At 61.4% G+C, this 22,946-nt stretch overlaps 5 protein-coding genes across 7 annotated transcripts; 3 read left to right on the forward strand and 2 right to left on the reverse strand.

Annotated features, from left to right (window-relative positions):
* The first annotated feature begins 258 nt into the window (after positions 1-258).
* phb1 (Prohibitin-1) lies at positions 259-1,641 on the forward strand. The gene is made up of 8 exons (XM_062775666.1): positions 259-366; positions 421-524; positions 574-651; positions 711-738; positions 787-874; positions 919-1,090; positions 1,201-1,411; positions 1,459-1,641. Exons 1-8 carry the CDS (start codon positions 333-335, stop codon positions 1,551-1,553), a joined length of 810 nt encoding a protein of 269 aa, XP_062631650.1. The 5' UTR covers positions 259-332; the 3' UTR covers positions 1,554-1,641.
* A 654-nt stretch (positions 1,642-2,295) lies between these two features.
* Positions 2,296-5,640, forward strand: elf1 (mRNA export factor elf1; the record flags this gene model as incomplete). Its single annotated transcript, XM_062775667.1, has 1 exon — positions 2,296-5,640. One exon carries the CDS (start codon positions 2,296-2,298, stop codon positions 5,638-5,640), a length of 3,345 nt encoding a protein of 1,114 aa, XP_062631651.1.
* An 832-nt stretch (positions 5,641-6,472) lies between these two features.
* LOC62_07G009126 (uncharacterized protein) lies at positions 6,473-7,902 on the reverse strand (the record flags this gene model as incomplete). The annotated part of the gene is made up of 3 exons (XM_062775668.1): positions 6,473-7,369; positions 7,445-7,555; positions 7,633-7,902. The coding sequence occupies 3 exons, from the start codon at positions 7,900-7,902 to the stop codon at positions 6,473-6,475; spliced, it is 1,278 nt and encodes a 425-aa protein (XP_062631652.1).
* A 416-nt stretch (positions 7,903-8,318) lies between these two features.
* Positions 8,319-10,983, reverse strand: XPT1_2 (3-O-alpha-D-mannopyranosyl-alpha-D-mannopyranose xylosylphosphotransferase; the record flags this gene model as incomplete). Its single annotated transcript, XM_062775669.1, has 3 exons — positions 8,319-8,643; positions 8,693-9,148; positions 9,204-10,983. The coding sequence occupies 3 exons, from the start codon at positions 10,981-10,983 to the stop codon at positions 8,390-8,392; spliced, it is 2,490 nt and encodes an 829-aa protein (XP_062631653.1). The 3' UTR covers positions 8,319-8,389.
* An 8,883-nt stretch (positions 10,984-19,866) lies between these two features.
* Positions 19,867-22,736, forward strand: PCL2_3 (PHO85 cyclin-2). Of its 3 annotated transcripts, XM_062775670.1 has the most exons (4): positions 20,978-21,294; positions 21,340-21,346; positions 21,389-21,631; positions 21,694-22,736. In XM_062775670.1, the coding sequence occupies exons 1-4, from the start codon at positions 21,032-21,034 to the stop codon at positions 22,552-22,554; spliced, it is 1,374 nt and encodes a 457-aa protein (XP_062631655.1). In that variant the 5' UTR covers positions 20,978-21,031; the 3' UTR covers positions 22,555-22,736. The 3 variants fall into 3 exon arrangements, with proteins under 3 accessions (XP_062631656.1, XP_062631655.1, XP_062631654.1); XM_062775671.1 differs by lacking the exons at positions 20,978-21,294; positions 21,340-21,346 and adding an exon at positions 19,867-20,574; XM_062775672.1 differs by having other exon boundaries at positions 20,978-21,346.
* The last annotated feature ends 210 nt before the right edge of the window (positions 22,737-22,946 follow it).

A 22,946-nucleotide genomic window follows, 5' to 3' on the forward strand; every position in this document is an offset into this window, starting at 1 on the left:
TCCTGGTGTCACGTCGAGTCTTGGAGTGTTGCCTCGGTAGCTAGAGGCAGACAAGGTGACAATAACAGCAGCAGCAGTAACCACCAACAGCAAGCCATAACGCGCGCCGCCGCCAGTGCCGCCATGACGCTCGGCACTTATTGTCGTCGCTCGCGTGACTTGCACGTGGTTTTACTTCCGCTCCTGCCAAAGCCGCCGAACGTCAGCGTGTGTGCCGGATTTCTCCCACTGCCGTCCTCGTTGCTCGCCCCCGTCGCCGCCGTCATTCGCATCGACATTCGGTGCACTTCCTTCGACTCCAAACCTCGGACAATCAGCAGCAAGTCGCAGCAATGGCCTTTGTTCAGAACATCTCGCGACTCATCGGTAAGTAGATGTGGTTCCGGTGACCCACAAAGCCCCTTTACTCACGCCCCGCAGTCCCCCTCGCCATCGGCGTCGCCGTTGTCGACTCGGCTCTGTACGATGTTCCCGGTGGCTACCGCGCCGTCATGTTCGACCGTTTCCGTGGTGTCTTGCCGACTGTGAGTGGTGCTGGCGACACAAACCGTGATAGCAGACCTGACATCCCAGGCTACCGGCGAGGGAACCCACTTCCTTGTTCCTTGGCTCCAGAAGGCGATCCTCTACGACGTCCGCATCAAGCCTAGGGTATGTTGTTGTTGATGCTCGCTCTGGGCATTGGCTGAGCATTGACTGACCTTTTGCAGAATATCTCGACCACCACGGGATCCAAGGGTAAGTTTACTGCTCCGCTGGTATCCACAGCAGTGGCTGACTTCCCAGACATGCAGATGGTCTCTCTCACCCTCCGTGTCATGTCGCGGCCCGACCTGAACGCGCTCCCCGAGATCTACCAGAACCTGGGTCTTGAGTGAGTACCCCGCCCACAATGAGACGCCCAACTAACCACCACAGCTACGACGAGCGTGTCCTTCCCTCGATCGGAAACGAGGTGCTCAAGGCGACTGTTGCCCAGTTTGACGCTTCCGAGCTCATCACCAACCGTGAAATCGTCTCTGCGCGTATCCGTGACGACCTCTTGACCCGTGCCAAGGAGTTCCACATCCAGCTCGAGGACGTTTCCATTGTGAGTGACCCTGGTGCGATGGGGGCAAGGCTGACAATCACAGACCCACATGACGTACGTCGACTGACCTCCCTTCCCAAACGACATGCTGACCCCACAGCTTCGGCAAGGAGTTCACCACTGCCGTTGAGCAGAAGCAGATTGCCCAGCAGGACGCCGAGCGTGCCAAGTTCGTCGTCGAGAAGGCCGAGCAGGAGCGCCAGGCTGCCGTTATCCGCGCCGAGGGTGAGGCCGAGGCCGCTGCCACCATCTCGGCTGCCCTCGCCAAGGCCGGTGACGCCTTTGTCCAGTTCCGCAAGATTGAGACTGCCCGCGAGATTGGTCAGTGGATAAGCAACAACCCTTGGAGCCATGCTGACTCTGCCCAGCTGGCACACTGTCTGGCTCGCGCAACGTCTCGTACGTGCCCTCGTCCAGCGGCAACCTTCTCCTGCAGGTTCCCGGCCAGAACTCTTCCGCTTAAAAAATCTGGCTACCGGAGCAAAGAGGCACGGGGTAGGCAGCAGCAGCAACAACAGCATATGTATGAAACATCTCCATTCTGGTGTGGGTTGTGTGGCGCGGCCACTGAAAGCTTGGGCCGTGGCAGAGTGGGATCGGCGCTGTGTGTGATTGCGCGTAGGTATGATGGGCCAGGAACTGTTCCGCCGTCTCAAACACTACGCTCTCCGAGCCCAGCATAGCCCCGGCACTCTCGACGACACTTGCGCGCTGCATGACTCGCCGTCGTTGTGGTTGTCGTCGTCACGCCGGTCTTCACGGACATTGACAGCTTGTCCGATCCCGTCACTTTAATCACGTGATCTGATCGACGCGTAGAGATTTTGCGCGGATTTCAGGTTTAGGATTTTTTTGTATGGGTCGTGGCCCGCGAAGCAGCGTGTTCGGTATGCGTGGTATCTGTGTGGTGGCCGCCGTCGTCACGCAGGCAGTCGGCCAGTGGCCAGTCAGTGGCTTGTCGGGCCGTACAAACCCCATTGTAACTGTCTCTCAGCTTTTTCTTTCTCATCTCTCCCCCCCATCTCTCTCACACACTCTTCAATAAAAGGCGCAAGAGGGGTTCACAGCGAACTCCCTACGCTCACTACTCACCACTCTTACACCCCAAGCATTGTACTCTAGACACACACACACACGCACGCACTGTAAAATTCCTTATCACACCAGCGGCAAATCTTCCTTCCCCCTAGACCCAACCACGTTCGATGCCCGTCGCCATGCCCGCCGCGGCAACCCCCCTCCCATTCTCGCCCCTCGTTGACGAATTTGTCAAGCTCGCCGCCGCCCCTTCCAATGTCGAGGCCAAGGCTCAGGCGGACGCCATCGCGCTCCAGCTGAAGAAGGCGCCCCGCACCATTGATGCCATTGAGAAGGGCAAGGTCGTTGACGTCGTCCTCATCTGGGCCGGCTCAAAGTCTGGCTTTGAGCGCGAGTCGGCTCCCGTCCTCGTTGAGCGCATCAGCCGCTCGCTCGGCGCCGGTATCGAGGGTGTCTTTGTTCCCATCATCCCGGCCCTCCTCGGCCTCTCGATGGACAAGGGCCAACCCGTCCGCTCGGCCGTCACCTCTGCTCTCAAGGCGCTCATCAAGGCGTCCCCTCCCGAGGCTACCCGCCCCATCCTCGATGTGCTTATCCGCAGCCTCGACGAGTCCAAGGGATGGCGCTCCAAGGTCTCGGCTCTCAAGGCCATCGAGGAGCTTGTCAAGCCCGGCGCTGAGGAGTACATTGGCGCCGAGCTCGGCCATGCCATCCCCGTCGTCGAGATGGCCATGCACGACACCAAGGCTGAGGTTTCCGCTGCTGCCATCAAGTGTGCCACCACCCTCTGTGGCACTCTCCCCAACCCCGATGTCCTCAAGCACGTCAAGCTTCTTGTCGACGCCATGGCCTCGCCCCAGGCCGTGCCCGGCACCATCAAGGGCCTGTCTTCGACGACCTTTGTCGCCGAGGTTACCGGCCCCACCCTTGCCGTTCTCGTGCCCCTCCTTACCCGTGCCCTCAAGGAGCGCTCGACCGACACGCAGCGCATGACCTGCATTGTCATTGGAAACCTGGTCAAGCTCGTCCGTGACCCCACGGTCGCCGCCCGCTACCTCGGCACCCTCGTCACTGGTGTGGAGCAGATTGCCACTGGCGCCGCCTTCCCCGAGATCCGTGCCTTTGCCCAGACTGCCCTCGACATCCTCCACGGCGCTGGTGCCTCGGCCACGGCTACTCCCCTGCCCCCTCGTGACATTATCCTCGGTGTCACTGACGCTCTCCACGTTATTGCCAAGCACGTCGACGTTCCCGGCTTCCCCGAGTTCCCCTCGGTGCCTCTGTCCGTGTCGTTGCCCTCTAACCCTGTTGTTGCCCACGCGATTGAGCACCAGGCCAACATCATTGCCGATCTCGTTGACGCTCGTCGCTTTACCGCTTCCATCTGGGAGGGCAAGGCTGTTACTTCCTTCTTCAAGCTTCTTTTGGGCGCCGAGGAGGGCACCAAGGCGGCTTCCGACATTCGCCAGGCGTTCCTTGCTGCCGACCGCGCCAAGTACGCCACGAACGAGGAGGACGACGGCGAGGGCGGACCTCTTCTCTGCGACATTCAGTTCTCGCTCGCCTACGGCGGTCTCCTTCTCCTCAACCACACCAACCTCAAGCTCCGCCGCGGACGCCGCTACGGTATCTGTGCGGCCAATGGTGCCGGAAAGTCGACTCTGATGAAGGCTATCCGTGACGGCAAGGTCGAGGGCTTCCCTTCGCAGGATGAGCTTCGCTGCCTCATGGTGGAGCACGCTCTCCAGGGCGAGGACACCTCCATGGCGATTGTTGAGTTCCTTCACTCGGACCCCAAGCTCAAGAGCCGCGCTCGCGAGGAGGTCGCCAAGATGCTCCTTTCGGTCGGCTTCTCTGAGGAGAAGCAGCAGGACCCCGTTGCGTCGCTGTCGGGTGGCTGGAAGATGAAGCTCGAGCTCGCCCGTGCCATGCTTATCGGTGCCGACCTCCTGCTCCTTGATGAGCCTACCAACCACTTGGATGTTCAGACTGTCGCCTGGCTCGAGGACTACCTCGTCAACCTCGACGTTACCTGCCTGATCGTCTCGCACGACTCGGGCTTCCTTGACAACGTCACGACCGACATTATCCACTACGAGGAGAAGAAGCTCGTCTACTACCCCGGCAACCTGTCCAAGTTTGTCGAGATGGTCCCTGCCGCCAAGTCTTACTACACTCTTGCCGCGACCTCGATCAAGTTCACCTTCCCTCCTCCCGGCTCGCTTGTTGGTGTGCGCTCCAACACGCGTTCCATCATGAAGCTCGTCAACTGCACGTTCACCTACCCCGGCGCTTCCAAGCCGTCGCTCAAGAACGTGTCGTGCTCGCTCTCGCTCTCGTCGCGTGTCGGTATCCTCGGCCCCAACGGTGCCGGCAAGTCGACCCTCATCAAGCTGCTCACTGGCGAGACTGTTCCTCAGGATGGTACCGTGTACAAGCACCCCGCGCTTCGTGTCGGTTACGTCGCTCAGCACGCCTTCCACCACATCAACCTCCACCTCGAGAAGACTGCTGTCCAGTACATCCAGTGGCGTTACCAGGACGGTCACGACCGTGAGATGATGGAGAAGGCTACCCGTGTCTTCACCGAGGAGGACTTGGCCATGATGGACAAGCCTATCGCTGGCAAGAACGGCGAGCTTCGCAAGATTGACTACATCCTTGGTCGCCAGAAGCTCAAGAAGTCGTTCCAGTACGAGGTCAAGTTCAAGGGCTTTGACCACAAATTCAACGCCTGGATTCCTCGCGATGTTCTTATCGAGAAGGGCTTCCAGAAGCTCGTTGGCCAGTTTGACGACATGGAGTCGTCTCGTGAGGGTGCCGGTATGCGCGACACCTCGGCCAAGGCTGTCCGTGAGGTGCTCGAGGCCGTTGGTCTCGACGGCGACATTGCCCAGTACAACGAGATGTCTGGTCTCTCGGGTGGTCAGAAGGTCAAGGTGGTTATTGCCGCCTCGATGTTCAACCGTCCTCAGTGTCTCTTCCTCGACGAGCCTACCAACTTCTTGGACCGTGAGGCCCTCGGCGGTCTTTCTGTCGCCATCAAGGAGTGGGGAGGTGCCGTTGTCATCATCTCGCACTCGCACGAGTTCGTCAACGCTCTGTGCCCCGAGATCTGGAACGTCGACGCTGGTGAGCTCACCTCGATCGGCAAGCGTGTCGTCGACGACGACCTGTTTGACGACCCGTCGCGTCCCGGTTCGCGCACGACCTCTACGCGCGGCACTCCCCGCACTGGCGCCGCCACCCCCATCTCGGCCCTCGCCTCGGGCGTCAACAGCGCCCTCACGTCGGCCGCGCCCTCGACTGTCGGCTCGACCGTTACGTCGGCTGTCAACTCTGCCGACGAGGCCGAGGACATTGCCAAGCTCGCCAAGCTCGCCCTCAAGCCCAAGAAGAAGAAGAAGCCTACCCGTAACGACCTGAAGGCGCAGGAGGAGCGCCGTAGGATCCGCAAGCTCAACTGGCTTACCTACGGTGGCGAGCGCGAGCCTGACACTGAGGAGGATTAGATATAGATGCGCTTGGACTTGTACACGAGTAGATCTTGTAGACTGCATTGGGACTAATGCATATTAATCTGGCTACGATGTTGGGGCGAAGGGTGGAGTTGGGGAGGGCGGGAATCAGGATGCTTGATGGCTTGCGACTGGGCTGCCCAAGGGACATTGTGAGTGTCGACGTCAGAAGTCATTCTCGCCCAGGAGTTTGATTCTTGACCAAACGCATGCGCCCGTCTGTCCAGGACAAGATACACTCTGCCGTATGCTGTTCGACGCTGCAAGAGGATCGAGCTCTACGGGAACGGGTGCTGAAGTGGCGGTTGTCGCCGGCATTGTCGGGTTGGAGGCCAACTGCAATACCAACCACCTACATACCACGCTGCTCTCCGTGCCGCCCACCGACTATAAAACCCTTTCTCGTCAGGAAGAGAGGTTCGAACGCTCAAGGGGCCAATCCCTTCAGCTTTGATTGAACACGGCTTCACCAGCGGAAGGTGCCGTGAGTAGTTATGTACATACCCGTGTGTCTGTGGAGGAGCAGTTCGACCACGCACCCAACATCGTCGCACCCAGTGTCGTCTGCTCTCATGCGTATGCCCCCTGTCGACGTGTATACCTGCACACTTCTTCCATCTCTTTCATGATGCGCAGAGTTCAGCCAGGCCGGGGCAGTGCCATCAACGGCTGGGAGGCATGTGGCACCTTAACTTCCCCGCGAGCACACCTCTTCACATTTACCCATCCTGTTCAACGTCTGCACAATCACCCCCTTCCGGCCTGGAATCACCACATGCCCACATTACTGCACCTCATTCCTCGACTACAATAACCACACAAGCCCCTACTCCCACTCCCGGCCCTTGCCCTTGCCCTTGTCGATCGCGCTGCGCCTCCGCTCAGCGAGGAAAGCGTTCCCCGCGGCAAAGTCGCTCTCGAGCGCGCTGTCATTGTCCCACAGGGTAAGCTGGTGCTGGTCGCGCGCGGCGATCCCGAGGCTGTCGTTGCCGTGCCCGTGCGAGTGGCCGTCGAACCCGGTGCCCGTTGACGCCGCGGACGGCGGGGGACTGTGCCCCGGCCGCGGGGAGCTGGGGTTGACGCGCTGCGCGACGAACACGTCCGCGTGCGACAGCGACGAGGACGCCAGGCTCGCCCTGTCCGCCGCGGCCTGCGTGCGCGCCGAGAGGCGGTTGGTGAACCTGCTTGCTGCGGACAGCGGGGGCTCGTCATAGTCGGTCTCGTGGTCGTCGCTGCCTTGCTCGTCGCGCTCGCGCCCGCGCGCCTCGTCCTCCCACTGCACGTCGCGCCTGCTGCGGCCGACGCCGACGCCAAAGCTCTCGCCCGTCTCGCGGTCGTCGCCGTCCCCGGCGCCGTCGCGCTCGGCCATCTCCCACTCCTCCTGCGTCATGCGGTTGGTGAACTTTTTCTTGGTCGAGCCGCTACCAACGGGCGCGGGGAGAGGCCCACCAAACGGGCGCGAAGGCAGAAAAAAGCTCTCCATGCCGACAAAGCTCTCGTCCTGGCCGCCGCCGCCGCGCGAGCGCGCGCGCGAGTGCTGCGTAAAGTGCGCCGCGGGGGGACGCGACATGCTCCCGTGCGTCGCGTGCTTGCTGCCTCCGCTCGTGACGCCCGACCACGCGCTCGCGGCGGCTTGTTGTGCGGCGCGACGCGCCTGGTTCCGGCAGCTGATGAAGCCGAGCGCCAGGGCGAACAGCAGGATGAGCGAGCAGACGGACGACATCTGCACGAAAAAAGGGGGGGGGGGGGGGGTCAGTGGCGAGGAAGCAGATGGAGCCAGCCGGGGGACGAAACTTACGATCGCTTGGATGTCCCACACGGCATGGTTGTACACCAGCGGCGCGAGGTACGAGTTTGTCGCGACGGCCGGCAGGCCGTCGCTCGTGATGGTCGTGAGGCGGGTCCCGGCCTGTGTGTGGTGTGGTGAGCTGTGTGGACACGCTCTCTCTCCTGGCATCATCCCCCGCCGCGCTCCGTGCCACTCACGACACTTTCGCACAGCGTCTCGGCATACGAGCGTGCGAGATGAAAGTCGTCGCCGAGGCACACGGCGTTCCAGCACTGTTGCACCGAGGCGAGAAAGACGGTCGAGTGGCACAGGCACGGGAGCGAGCTGAAGCCGCCGCACGCCGTCGTGTTCCCGAGCGCAAAGCACCCCGTTGCGCATGCTGGGACCGTGGTTGTCGTCGTCGGTGTTGGCGCGACTGGCATTTCGACGAGGTTCGGCGGCGGAGGCGCGCCAGGGGGAGGGGGCATGGTGAGATGGCTGGCCTTTGACGTGGTGATGGTCGAGGTTGACGATGAGTTGAGATCGAGGACAGACAGGACAGACAACAACGAACAACAGCCGTCGCACCACGCACACACCGTATATACAACGGGCATTCTTGCCACCACCCCGTCCTTTGAGCCCATCCTTTGACTTGGCACGCGCCCACCTCGCAACCTCGCTACCTGTTCGCTCGCCGCGCGCGGAACTGACGCTCGCTCGCTTGCTCCGCGGCGAGAACAATGCGAGCGAACAACTTAACCTCCGCCTGATCCGCCACAATGGCGTCGGCGTGCCTGGCTGCATATCTGCCTGCCGCCTCGTGCCGGTGTCCTTTGTGGCAGCAAACGTGACGTCGACGCCCAGATGCTTCCCCCTCCCTCCCTCCCTCCCTCCTTTGAGCATGCAGTGTTGTACATGGTACTGGTACAATGATGCGAGCGAGATGCTAACGCTCGTTCTTCTCTACCTCTACTATGCCGGTACCTCCGATGGCGCCGGTAACACCCAAGGCCAGTTAGGCCTCTCCCATCGCACGTACTTGTTCTCCCCGCCAAACTCGTCCTCCATCCACTTGCTGAGGCTCAGGCGCACGACCTCGCGCGCATAGTCTGGCTGGTCGTCATTGATACACAGCATCGAGATCTCGGGGTCCGCGTCAATCTCCTTCAACGCCTTGTGCAAGTGCAGCACAGTGTGCACCATGGCAAACTTGACATGTGACGTGCCTGCAGCGCGTGAGTGTGCGAACTTGCCACACCAAGGCACTGTACTCACCATAAACGTAAGCGTAGCGCGAGAGCAGCTTGACAACCCAGTTGCGCAGGTTGACGCCGGCGTCGGCGCGTGCCGGTGCGCCCTCCCACACGTCCTGTCCGCGGCGCACATTCGCAGCCATCGAGAAGTCGGCGTCGCGCCAATTCGGCGTGAGGGGGAGGATCGGCTCGGGGCGATGCCACATTCCCTCGGGCGCCTTCTTGGTTGGATGGAAGACTGCCTCCTCGTCGGGCAGGAACGCAGACAGGCCACGTATGCCAGAGGCGGTGACGAGCGCGGTGATCAGGCAGTCGCCACACGCTGGCTTCTCAAACGCCAAGGACGTGAAGATCTCGTGCGCCTCAAACTCGGTCGAGTGGTCGAAGAAATTGCGTGGCAGGCACTGCATGATGGAGAAGTAGCAGGTACGCTCCTTCTCCACCTCGGGGTCGGAGGGCAGGTGACCGTCGAAGGAAGCTGCTCGTGTGAGTGGTCTGGTCTGGTCGCGTGAGCACCGAGTGCCTGTACTTACACCACTTGTAGAAACTGTTCTTGGGGTCCTCCCAGCCGCCGTGGCGGTCGAGATACGGCACGTCGACAATCGTCTCACGGCGGCCGCTCTTGACGACAACAACGTCACCCTCATCGCCCTTGTCGACGCCAAGGACGCGGCGCAGCTCGTCACGGGCGCTGGCGCCCCACTTGCCCTCGGGGCCGCCGACACGGGCGACAATAAAGCTCCACAGGAGGGCCTCGCGCCAACGCTCAATCTGGAGCTGAGTGACAAGCCACGACATTTCAATGTCGCCAACGCCGCGCGTGCTCTCGCGGAACGTACGCGTCGTCGCCTCGGCGAGCGGCTCGGCGAACATGATGGTCGCCTCGTGTGTCAAGCTGCGCGACATGGCCTTGGGCATGTGGTGCTCGTACATGCGCTGGCGTGTCGTGAACCGCTGAGAGATGAGGTACGCCGCGTGCTGCAGGCCGCCCCACTCGCCCGAGCTCGACAAGAGCGTCGGCGTGAGCTTTGGCTCGACCGTCATGCCCGGGTCGAGACGGTGAACGGGGCCGAGGAGAGGGTGGTGGAAGTCGGTGGGGGCCATGATCTGGAGGCTGAACATGTCGTCGTTGGACATGATATAGGTGTCGGCGAGGCCAGGGATCATGCCGACGCGGTTCTCGATCGAGAAGCTGTTGAACGTCGGGAGCGACTTGCGCTGCCAGTCCTCCTCGTCGAGCTTGGAAATACTTGGCGGCGTCTTGCCGTCGTTGTCGCGGGGGAGACGGAAGAGGTCGGGGTGGAAGTGGTTGCGGAGGTTGCCCTTGTCTTCGGTGTTGAGCCACTCTGGAATCTGGCCCATCCGCCAGTGGGTCCCGGATGCCACAGTGCCGTTGGCGACGAGAGCCTCGGCTTCTGGCGGCACCTCGGCGCCCTCTGGAAGGTCGTACGCCGCCGACACGAGGTGCACTGCACCGACATACTTGCCGAGCGCCATGGCACCAGATCGAACCGCGCCGCGAAGCTCGCCGTTGTCTCTCCAGTGGCGGAACTTGCCCTTGAGCGACTGGATGTTCTCCTCGTTGACCTTGGAGTCCTTGGCAGGGCCAAAGTATGGTGACGTTGCGTTGACATACATGTACACGAGGTCGATGGGAGCTTGGGTGTGTGAACGCCCGCCGACTGGCAGCTGACCAGTGACGTAAAAGTGGGAAAGGAGGTCGAGCCTTGGACGCGAGTCCATGGGCAGAAGGAGGCGTGGTGGTGGCGCGGTTAGTCGCTTGACGGGCACGAGAAGGTGGGTCTGGTCGCTCGCAATGGCGTAGCCTTCAGACTCGGGCCCCGTCGTGTTGCCATAGTACGAGTAGGCGTCGTCGTCGTCGTCGTCGTAGGACCACTTGGGGATGTCCTGTGGCGTCTCGATGGGACGGATGATCCTTGTGGCAAGGTCCGTGGGGAGGATGAGGTGATAGGTGATGAGGACGGACACGAGACCTGCGATACAGAGAGCCACTGTGCGTGTTGTCCGCATGCCCATGAAGGGGCGCAGTCGGCGTGTCGATGGCGAGCCGACATACTTGAATATTGGGCGTGCAGCCTCGAGGTCCATGTCGGAGCCACTGCTGCCCGAGCTTTCGTCGTCGGACGAGGCGGTCGCGTACCGCGCAGCAGGAGCGTACTTGTCGCTCCGTGGTGCTTGAGACGCCGAGTGCGCCGCCATTGCCTGGAGCAGGCTGTTGTTGTCTGTGCTTGCCTGCCGCACGGGGGTGTACCGTGGTGTTGTGTCGCGCTCGAATACAATGGGCCACTTCATGAAGACGAGGACGAGTGGGGGGAGGGGTGTGTGCCAACTCGGCGAGTGGCTAGGCAATCTAGTTATAAGGAGGCATTGAGCGCGCGCAGTAGGGATTGTAAGGGTTGGAGATGGGCGCGCGGTCGGGATGCAAGGAGATGTGATGCTGTTGCTGCTGCGGCAGCTCGCAGTGGTGTGTTGGTGATATAAACCGCAGTCCGGCACTTGCTTGGGATTGTCGGCGCGGTCTTCGCAGCTGTCTGGACTTCTTGTCTTTGCCTATCCTGGTGCCTATAGGTGTGGCAGTTTCAGCATTGTCCTCTTGGCAGCAACGGGGGTGTGCGTGTACTGTATGCACGGCGAGAGTGATGAGAGAGTGTGGTTGGGTGCGTAGGTGGGGTCGGTGGTCGGTCGTCGTTGTGGAGTGGGCAGCTGAGGAGGTAGCCCTCGTCGTCACACGAGCGAGCGAGCCGAGGTGAGGGTAGGGGATGTCCCGATGCTGCGCGCGCTGAGCGTGTTGTATCAATAGAGAAGGGGCTATTTGGAGCCTTGGCGCCCGCAGCAGCAGCAGCAGCGGCCATCCTAAACACGTCGCGCAGCAGCAGGCAACTCTAAAATCAACTCGTCGTCGGCAACCTCGCAGCTCGATGCGCAGCAGTCACAGCCCGCTCAAATGATTGTCCCAAAGGCTGGCGACACTGCAGCAGCAGCAGCAGCAGCAGCAGCAGGCGTGTACACTGGCATCCTTGTTCCTCTCAGTCTGCGCAGTCACATCTTTCCTTATTGTCTGCGCGTCTGCGGGCATGGCAAAAGCGGGTTGTTGCAAGGGGGACAAGGGAGGAGGTTTAATGCGCAGTCAAAGGTCGCAGCAGCTCTAAAGGTGGAGCTGCAGCCAGCCAGCACTAATCAGTCAGTCATGACGTTCAGGGCGGCCCGCTGTGAATCTCCCCCCCCTCACATCACACGACCTTGGCACCAACCCTGGCAGGCTAATGCATCACAGTGCTGCGTGCCAGTGCGGGCAGTCAGTGCCAAGCATCAGTGCCACGCGCGGCCTGCATACAAGTTCCGTGACTGCTCGCAGTCAGGCTGAAACGACACCTTAGAATCCACAGTCCTTTACGACGGGCTGTAGCTGTGCACACCGCAGCAAGCGCATGCAGAGCCAGCCGTCTGCTGCCCATCCCCCGCCCGCGCGCGCAACTGATGCACGACAATGCTCAATCTGGATCAGTGGTGGTGGCGCGCATCGGCTGGCCCAGATTTGGTACAGCGCTGGCTAAATCCAGTAGCTAGGCGGGTATTAATAAACTGCGCATTGGGCGGCACAGTGTTGTCGTTGCCGACGCAGACGACGAGACCCGCGGGGGGCGCCACCCAGCCGCAGTCGGTCGGTCGTTGGATCAGTGGCACAATGGCACAATGGCGAGCAGCAGGGCGGTGAATGCAGTGAGCAGCAGCAGCCGCCGCCGCGCATTGCGCCTTCAGAACGTTGCCTACTGGCTGCTGCTGAGCACGCAACCGCGCAGTGATCAACGGCACCATCGACGCCGCCGATAACAGCCGCCACATGTCGCACCTGGCCGCGCCATGCGAGTGCGCGGCGAGCACCACATGCTCCTCACTGTGTCGAGTCGAGTGGTGGACGTGGCGGGTCTAGGCTGTGCCGGGCTATGCCAGGCTCAGTCCAGAACGCAACGCAGCCTCGGCAGACGGGGAGCGAGGTCAAGAGCAACCAACAACTGCTCGCTACCTCTCGAACAATCGAGTCCATCACGACGTATCACGATCAGCCCGACAATCACCACCTCCACGTCCTCCTCCTCCACCTCCACCGCGGTCACCAGCGGGGAGGACGCAAGCTCGGCGAGCAGAAGCGAGGCCGAAGGCCGCCCGCCCGCCCGCCGCCCGGCCTCCGTGCGCGCACGCGCGCTTGCTCGCCGATGGGAACGAGTGCGTGTGCGTTGCCGTAGGCGTGCGCGGGGTGGGTGGGCATTGCGGGCGGGCGTGATCAGATCGGATCGTGGCAGACGACAACTGGCAACGACGACGACGACGACGACTCCAGGCTCCACACTCAGGCTTCGGTGTTGGCTGAGGGGCTCTCGAGGTGTCGTGTGCCACTCTGTCTGTTGCCTGCGAGCGTCGATGCCATGACACTTTCCGATGTTGCCGAGCACTTTCCGGCGGGCGCGGCGGGGATCTGAGACACCACAGCCCAGCCTGGACCACGGGCGATCCATGAATGTGCGGCGGGAGTAAACCCACGTGGCATGTCCGAGTGGCCGGAGTGCGGCCCCCTCTCCGCCCCTCACTCACTCACTCACCACGTCACCAGCCGCCCGATTGTTGGTGGCATTCCGCGTCGCACACGACTTTTTGGCCCAGCGATCACATTCCCACACCGTTCCCACGACGTGCATGCACCCACATTGACCCATTCAGCTCCTCCGCGGATCGCGGGACGTCACATCAATGCGTCACTGCTGCCTGCTGAACACACGCACTTCTCACGCACAAGTGCGCGCGGGCGCGCGGGGAGCACTCCCCTCCCCGATTAGGAGGCTTTTTTTTTTCGAGGCCGCCGCTCGCTCACGACTAACTTTTGCGCTTGGTGTCTATGCCGTTACGCAGGACATGTGCGCAACGCGGTGTACGACGCGCGCGCCAACTGCTCGTGTGGCGGATCTGGCTGTGGGGGGCTTTAGTCGAGCGAGTTGCGTAGCTGCCGTCGGACTCGTACCTGCGTACGGCCGTACGGCTACCGCGCGAGAATGCATTGTCAGCAGCTTGGGGGTTGGTGACGCCGCCCCGCGCGCCACCACCATCATTGAGCGAATAACGCCCTCGGCGGCGTGCGACGACAGGAAGAACAGGACAGGACGCGAGCGCCGATCGAGCAACATGCGCGCGCGCGCAAGCGCGCACGGTTACTACTCGCAGTGTGCCTCGGGCGTCGGGGTGGCGGGGTGTGGCCCACCGTGGCTTGCGCTGCTGCCCGCACCGCTGCAAGGTGCCGTGCGGATCCCGACGCCGCCTGCCTGCCCAGCCTGCCCAGCGCAGCCGCCGAGCTGAGCGGCTCATGGCCGTTGCCGAAGGGCATGGCATGCTTTGCCACTGTCCTGCCCAGCCTTGGCGGAGGAGTGCGTGACGTGAAGGGCGCCGCGCTGGCTGCGCTGCGCCGCGCCGCGCTGTGGCGTTGTGGCGTGCAAACTCTGGCCGGACCGGAGCCACCGACCGGTAGTGCAAACCAGGACTCTTTTTTTTTTTTTTGTGCAAGTGTTTTCCGTATCGGTATTCCATTAGCACCAAGAGTCGTCGCGACATGGTCGTCTGACTGCTCGGCGCGATCCGACTGGCTGACAGCGCCGGCCGCGCCCGAGTACGCGGCATGCAGCTAGCTGCGCGTCGGTGCATGCACCCCATACCGCTGTTGAGCCCCGACCCTATTCCCATCTTGGCGTCGGTGAGCTAGCGCCGTTATGCTGGATGCCGGAACCCATTGTCTGCAACGCACTGGCCTTGTCTAGTCGCGCCGACGGAGACCAAGAGACTCCGTGGTGACACTGGCTGGGGTCCGGCTGGCTGGCTGGGCTCTCAGAGGGCTGGGCAACTTGACACATGCCGCGCCTCCTCGCTCAGGCGCTCAGGGTTGGTCGACTAACGATTATCGGGAGATTGCTCGCTGGCTGGCTGGCTGGCTGGCTGGTGCGCTGGTGCGCTGGTGCCAGGGGTGTGGAACATGCAGGACGGACGAGTCCGGTGACTAGCCAGGGATCACCACCGACAGCCAGGTCCTCCCTCCTTCCACTGCAGGTCGGACACGTACGCGACGGGTTCGTCGCCACGACCGCCTACCACTGTCTCTATTCCGAAGCCCTGTTGCACATGCCCTAAGCCGCAGGGAAAGACTGCGCGACGACTACTGTGTTAGGGCATCTTCAGCTGCGCACACGCGGGGTCGGGTGCGAAGGGGCCATGCCAATAGTCAAAGGCCTAATGGACAAGCGTTTGGCGCGAACGACACTGGCTTGGATCGTTGGTTGGCGTTGCCTCGCGACCAGATCTGCTTTAGCATTCCATTCGTGCATTCGAGTGTCACACGACACCTTGTTACGAGGCCCATCATTGGGGGTGGGTGGTGGGCAGGAGCGTCCCTTGACACCACATGACTCGCTGCGGATGACAATGGCCGTACGAATCATATGACGACGAAAGAGTATCCTCCCGCACCTCGCTTCGGTGGTATCGCTGTTGACAAGCAGCCAACTAGCCGCATTCAGAGGCACGCCCGCAAGCACACCCGCTCTCGGTCATCAAGGATGTATGGTTTCGGGCAAAACTTTGTCCTGTGGTTGGACCCGAAATCTGATTAGAAATGCGCCCCCCCCACCCCACCAACCAGGCGGGGTTTGCACGGCGCTAGTGGCGGTTGGCAGTTTGGCTCCAAGCACATGTCCTCCCCCACCCCACACTGTTGCGTAACCGCCGGCATGCGCTGCAACCCGTTCTGCAACCGCAACAAGCGAGCGAGCGGAGGGGGGCGTGCGCACTGCCTCCCCGCGCTCATCTTCCGCTGTGCCCGTATGCCTGCGGCCTCGACCTCGGCGTGAGGCCGGGCTGCCAGCGGCCCGCACTTGCCGGCGCCTAAGTCGTAGGCGACGACCATGTCGGCGGTTGGGTTGTCCTCGTATCTCGGTAGCACGTAGCAACGTCGAGCGTCAGTCATGGCGTGATGTACTGCATTGTTACATCGCTCTGGTGTAACGCTTGCTCGCTCGCTCAGGCCAGGGGGGTTTGATATGTCGCTTGCTTCCCGAGGCTCCCACGAGAACAAGTGTGTATGCATCGGGGGGTGTCCGAGCTGAATTGCGCCTCTGTCACGGACCAAAGGCTAGATGCCACAGGCCCCCCCTCGGCTCCCCGATCTGCACAGCACATCAACACAATAGCACATCCCTCGGCAGTCGTGACGCCAGCCGTGACGTGCTGTCCGACGACTGGCGGCCAAGCGCAAGCCTTCACACGCTTCGCGGTGTGGCATGTAGATCTCATCGGACAGCAGCCTGGGAACGACAAGGCGTCGATTGCAAGGAACCCCCGCGGTGCCTTGGTCGTGACCCGGTGTTGCTTGATTACTATTGTCATTATCCCCCACTCGCGCAGCGCCACAGTGCCCACAAAAGCTTAACAACGGCACCGGGAAGTGTGGCGCCCTCGACCGCCCGACCGCCCGTGGGACTGAGCTTGTCTAGCGAACAATGTGATGTATGCATCTCCTTTCCCGAGCGCGAACGATGCGTACGCACACACAGGGGCCAGCCAGTCTTACGCAGCTCACAGGAGTCAAGAGCCAACATGCACCAATTTACGCGCAAGCAAAGTAAGCAAGGCAAGCCGTCGGGCGATTGTCAAAGGAACCCGTACGTACTGACTGACGCGCGCGTATGTACCCACGTCGAATCCGTGCAATCCGTAAACCGAGGACGGAACCGTGAGCTGTGTGCGTGCGTGTATCCGTCAACGCAGCTCACACGGTCCAAACACCTTCCGCCTTGGCACCGGATCGGGCGGCATTCTTCCACCAGGCTGGCTCCTTAGCTGCTCCTGCTGTAGCAGCTCCGCCGTGTTTGTTTGGGGCGGCAGCACGCACCCGAACACCCGCTGTTTGCTTGCGTGGAGATGCAACGGCGGACGGCACCCCGCTCTGACTCTTCTTGCCGCTCTGGTACGGCGACAACATTGCCAGTCGCCGATGTGTCGGATCTGGCCGGTTTGGGGGGCCGCTCTAACGGTCTTGTCCTTGTCGTCGACGGTCCTTGTCGTCGACGTCGACCACGTCTACAAACGCCACAACGCCCGCCAGACCAGCCATGACAGGGCTGGCGGCGCAGCGAGGCTGTAGCCAAAGGGGTCCTTCGGAGCAAGGTTGGGACGCCTCCACGCCTCGCCCAGGGCCCAGAGAACAGGAGGACAACAGGGGCGGGATGGCTGTCCTGCCTATACGTGCTTCTTGTGCGCTCCCAAGGATACGGATGTACCTGGGTATACCTCTCAGGGAATAGAACCGAGGCGACGGCGGCAGCAGCTGCAGCAGCAGCAGGACAGGAGGACACTGCCGGCTGACGGCTGACGTGCTGCACCTCAGGCGCGACAGATCTCGTCATGCCAATTACGGCGTGTGCTCTTCGCTGCGGTAGTCGGTGCGGGGTCGTCGGACCGACGTTGTGGGTGCTGTCCGCACAGTGCGTGGGTACTGTCGGTGCTGCTGCCGCCACATCCGACCCGACGACAGCTGGTGCGCTGGCGGCAAGCTGCCAGTCCACTCTTCCGTATCCGTCCGTCCGCTGAGCCGTAACGGCTTGTGCATCGACTCGGTGTCCACCCCCCTCCCCCTTCCGCCACGACACGTCACGGCGCGCGCGTGAGAACCAATGTAAACATGATTTTTTTTTTGCTTTCTTGCTGTACTTCCATGCGAACCGGCGGCTCGCCAAACTCAAAGCGCGTATCTCCAAACGTATGACCAAGACCGCAAGGACTTCTCCGCATAAACCATTGTAAACAGATGGGTCACTCCGGGCCGGGACGAGCACATGTCCACTCTAACACCTGCACCGCCCGCTCTCGGTCGTCGCACGGGTCAACTGGCCCGCACCGAAGACCCGGCCAGAGAGCCGGCGTGGGGAGGGTGGAGTCATCTCGGTCGGACGCCGGATGCCACTCCGGGGTACAGGAGCTGCAGCAGTGCACAGGCGCTCTCAGGGCTCGTAGCAGTTTTGTTATTTTTTTCGTCGGTACCTGTGACTCAACAGAAGAGGGTGTACCCGTTCCTGTGGTTCGGTGGTGCTCGGCGGACCCTCGGTGGTGACTCTCCGCCCCCTCCGACAAGTACGCGCGCTGCCCAGGTGCCCAGGTTGCCCAGCTAGGGCAGTGGGCATGGTTCCCACCGATTCTCATACGCGGTTGGCGTGAGCGCGTGAGCGCGTGGGCAGGGGTGGCGGCCGCACACCCGCTTCGGAAACTGGGCATCTCTCCCTTGCCTTGCCTTTGCATCAGCAGCCAGCCTTGGCGTGCCGCCAAAGCGATCTCGGACGACGCTCGACTCCTGGTACCTTGTCCACATCCCTTGGGCAGAAATTCTGTGTGGAGCAGGGTGGGCATGGTCGCTTCTATCCATCATCCCCTCGGGTAAAGCTTCGGCCTGCGCGCGAATGCACGCACAAATGCTGCGCGCACGCCCATACGCGACGCGAAGCTCGGCTCTCTGCAGCTAGCTACACAACAACCAAGGCACACTCGTACCACTGCATTAACCGTTCTGGTCATCAGTGGCGTCGAGCTTGTCACTGCTACACCCCGATCAATCTCCAGTGGATGCAGCGCATGCCCAGGAGCAAAGAAAAAAAAGATACGCAGCACCTCCACCAGGACTAATGATGTCTATGACCGCCCCAGATCGGTCTTTTGGCAGCTGCATATCTCCATCGCGCCATGAACGCATGCGCCGCCTCCACCGTCCCCCTCGGCAACCTTGCTGCTGCTGTTGGCTCGCAACAAGCGAGCGGGCGCGCGGGAAGACGCGAGATCTTGTGGCGTCTACCGACCGGCCGGTATCGGACACGGCGTCGCCGCGCCTCGCCGCCACGAAGCGCGGTATTCAATTTACAGGCATGCATTAGCAGGCATATTTGCTGTTGTGATGAGGTGATGCATTTTCCAGGCCTGGCGTCGTATGCTGGCTGTGGTGCTGCACCAAGCAGTGCTGCTGCCAAATCCACGCCGGGGTTCGGACCGATGCTACCGCCACGGTGTGCAGTCGTGGTTCTAGATCTGCCAAGAGGCTGGTAACGTAGGCTCGGAGGCGGCGTCGGTGTCTGCAATCTGTGTCGCGCAGCCGGCCGGTCGGCCGTCGTGGGCAGTCTGTCAGTCTGTTGAGCGAGCGAGTTTAGCGATGACAGAGTAGTATGTGGGCTGGTGTGTTGTCTGTCGCACTCCTCGGCCGCCGCTAGCCATGCAACCGGCATTCAACGGCGGCGGCGTGTGTGTCTGTGTACGTGCATGCAGTTCAGTGGTTGTTTATGGATCAAGGCGTCGTTTGTTAGGTGGACGTAGACTGTCCGGTAATCACGGGGCGAGCTGCATACTATTGGGGGTTGGGAGGGAGTGGTGTCATGGCATTCTGCACCATGCGTGTCCTATTGCCCAATTGATCCTGGCATGATTAGGAAACTGGGGGGCGTCAGTGGGCCGCCGGACAAGTGTGGGCCGTAAGCGCCGTATGGGGTGCAACGTGCATCCAGCCCCGGTGTATTACCAAGAGGGTCGTGGGTGTATTTGTCCCGCCTGGCTGGCTGTGCTTTGTTTGATGCTGACGTATCGCCGGTTTGTGTGGGGAGGGGGGGAATGGCGGCGGCAGGTAGGCGGGTGCGTCAACCCCTACTGTCAGCAGGTGTCTGTCTGGCTTGTCCCACATTTCGCTGTTCGGTGGCCTCGCTTTCCTCCTCCGGCCGGGTGCTGCGCGGCGTCGTGCGTCGTCGTCGCTCGCTCGCCGCACTGTTTTCCCCCCGCCGCCCCCCCACTTTAATGGTCGTACCTTCTTTTTTGACCTGTCCACCCTTTGGACCCTGAGCCGTCCTCGTCGGTGCCCTGACCCGTCCCTGAACCCTAACTTGTGACCACCTTTGCTTTTTGGGTGCCCTGAGCGGGTTTAAGCGGGGCGCGCGGCGCTTTACATGCGGTGAGTCTCGTCGCGAGACCGGATGGCATCTGGCAGCATCAACTGCACTCGTCTGTCCGACCACCGTGGTGTCTCGTCTCCCACCCGATAACCTATCAAACCACGTCCTTCTTAAAGACCACACACACAACCCTCCCACACCCCCCGATATTACAAGCATCCCCCCCCCAACCCCACCACCACCTACCCCCCCCCCCCTCATCCTCTCTTGCACACTCTCACACAACCTACAACCAACAACTCAACTCATCACCACCACCACCACCACCACACTACTCGACGCCTCTTCGCTCCACCCAAATTCGCCTCGCGTCGATCTCTCTCCACCCACCACCACCCAGCCGGCTGTAACCGCTCATCGCCAAAACGCCTGCCATTTCCAACCCCCCCACTACAAAAGCACCACCCACCCACCCAACCGGCACCTAATCCATCCCCCAAATACTCGGGCTGGCTCCACAGTTGTCGCTCCACTCCCATCCCATCACTGCTTGTGCAGTTCAAATCCAAACCCCGTAGCACCCCACACATCCTTTGGCCGTCTACCCAACCCACACAACCCACTCAACACCCGCCCCCCTCCCACCGCCCCCGGCAGTCTTCCTCCTCACTCGTCATATCTTGGCCCCGGCTCTTCGCCTCCCTCGCATTGACGCACACTTCCTCTCCCACTTTACCGCCTTTTCGTCCCGCACGCGCTGTACCTCGTTCTCGTTTGCAGATTAGCGTGCATAAAACATTCGACTTGGCGCGCCACCAACCCCGACACTGATCATACAAGTGAATTCAAGTGAACAATCGCCTACTTGTCGCTTGTTCCCACCACCTCGACTACTCTTTGTCTTTCAACGTTACATTGGGAAATTGACTAGGTGAGCATTTGGTGCCTGCATGCGGTTTTTCTTTTCTCGCTTTGTGGTTTATTCCAAACAACAACGTCACACGCCGATCTGCGTGTGTGTGGGAGCAGCGCGGCGCGGGTGTGTGTGTAATGTGCCGTGTGCCTCGGCTGGCAGCATTGGGAGTGGGAGTGGTGGCTTCTAGCGGCCCATCCCCACGCGCCTCGCCGCCACGCCCCCCCCTCTCCCCCCCTTGGATCCGTTTTGTGCCAGTTGGACCGTGCTCAGCGCTCTTTGTGCTTGTGCTGGCTTCCTGATGGAATGAAACAATAAACGGGGGGTTGGGCCGGTGGCCAAGGCGACCAGAGACGGCGCAGCATGCACCGTGCTCGCGTCGTCGTCGTCGTCGATGGGGTCTGGCCGCTGGAGCGATCCATGCACCCATCAACGCGCGCGATACTCGCCGCATCTTGCCCTTTGCTTCGGACGGATGCCACTCCATCAATCCGATCCTTCCCTCTCCCCTCGTCCTAAACACGTACTTGGTCCCCACGACTGGCACATCGTCGCACACATACACACACACCACGTCGTCTCTCTACTTCAATCTTACACTCTTCCTTCCATCCTCCCATCTCCCCTCCCCCCCACTACATTCTTGCCTTCCCCTTCCATCACCCCCACACTGGTTCGCCTAGTCCCAATCCACCTCCCATCCTCGCCACCACCGGTGCAACTTGCATTGTTACCCAGGTCGGCTTCCCTATCACGTCGCATCATCTCATTCTGTGTTCCCAGCATGGTTGTTCGTCACCCATACCCTACACATAATACTAACCCACTCCAGTTTTCTCGCCGTCCCTCCGCACCCATTGCCACCGTTCTTCCAGCACGACCTCCACCCCACCGCAACATGTCTGCTGCTTCCACCTCTGTGCCTGCCGCCAGGCCAAACCCCCCTTCCCCCGCCTCGTCGCGCAAGGCCGCCAAGGCCTCCGCTTCGTCTTCGGCCGCGTCGTCAAGACCATCTCAGCGCGCTGCCGACCCCTACTATGGCCATGAGGAGACATCGGTGCTGTGCGCCCGTTTCGTGAGTCGTCGACGCAACCCACGCCACTCGGGCCATTTTCATCTACTGACACGTCTATTCAGATCACGGCTCTCTTCCAGTGCCCCAACATTCCCCCCGCTGCCCAGCCCGGTGGCCCCACCCCTACTCTGGCGCACTTTGTCGCCTACGCATTGCACAGGACACGACTTCCTTCGGTCGTCACCTTTGCTGCGCTCCTCTTGTTGCAGAGACTGAAGACTCGCTTCCCCGCCGCCCGGGGATCGTCGGGACACCGCCTCTTCATCTCGGCCTTCATGATCGCCTCAAAAGTCATCTGCGATGACACTTACTCGAACCAGTCGTGGTGCATCGTGGGACAAAAGATGTTCGCCCTCAAGGAGATCAACCAGATGGAGCGCGAAATGTGCGGCTACCTCGAATGGAACCTGAACGTCGCTGGCGACGAGCTTGCCGAGTTTGAGGCCCGCACCCGTGCGGAGCATGGCCCTCGCGCCGTCGCCCGTGCCTCGAGCGCCGTCTCGTCCGAGGTCTCGCTCGCGGCCTCTTCTCCCGCCGAGACCCTCGCCAACGTTTACCCCTCACCCGAGACGACGCCCGACCCCTCGTCGTCGTCGTCCCGCCCCATCCGCCCGGTGCCTGCTCTCCACAAGCGGGCACCGACGACATTTCCGAGCCCAGCTTCCATGCGCAACGCCTACCTCACCCCCTCGAGCAACGTCTCGCCCCAGCCCCCAGCACTGGCCTCGGCATCCTCCAGCCTAGCCTCGTCGCCTGCCTCTGAAGATTGCAAGACGCCTTCCCCGATCGCCTCTGTCAACAAGCCCAAGCGACCTATCTCGTCGCGAACGCTTAGCGGCAAGACGGTGGCCGACATTGAGCAGCGCTTTGGTCCTTTGAGTCAGCCGCCTTGTGGCGTGCCTCTGAGCGTTGGCGGCTGGTAGATTCCATCATACCCCCACTCGCATCACACACACACACATTTACTTGTACAGTTGTATACATCATCCACCAACAACCACTACACCTTACTGTCCATCATGTTCATTTTCATTCTTGCATAGCACTCGTCCCTATAGCTGGTCCATAACAGCCACCTTTTCTAATGAAAATGTCTGCCTTGACGCTATTCTTTTGCCACACGTTACTAATGGTCGCACTCTGTCTAGCATTGGGTTTGTGACGCTGCGGTGTAGAAAAAGTTCCCACAGGTTGGTGGAGCTAGTGTGAGTGAAACGAGAGAGCGTAGACGTCGTCGTCGTCGCTGGGTTGTGCCTGTCGAGTTACTTGGCACCCGCACTATGAGAGTGGTGGGGTGGTATGGGTGGGCAAGCAA

This window comes from Vanrija pseudolonga, chromosome 7, assembly GCF_020906515.1.
Source record: "Vanrija pseudolonga chromosome 7, complete sequence".
NCBI lineage: Eukaryota > Fungi > Basidiomycota > Tremellomycetes > Trichosporonales > Trichosporonaceae > Vanrija > Vanrija pseudolonga.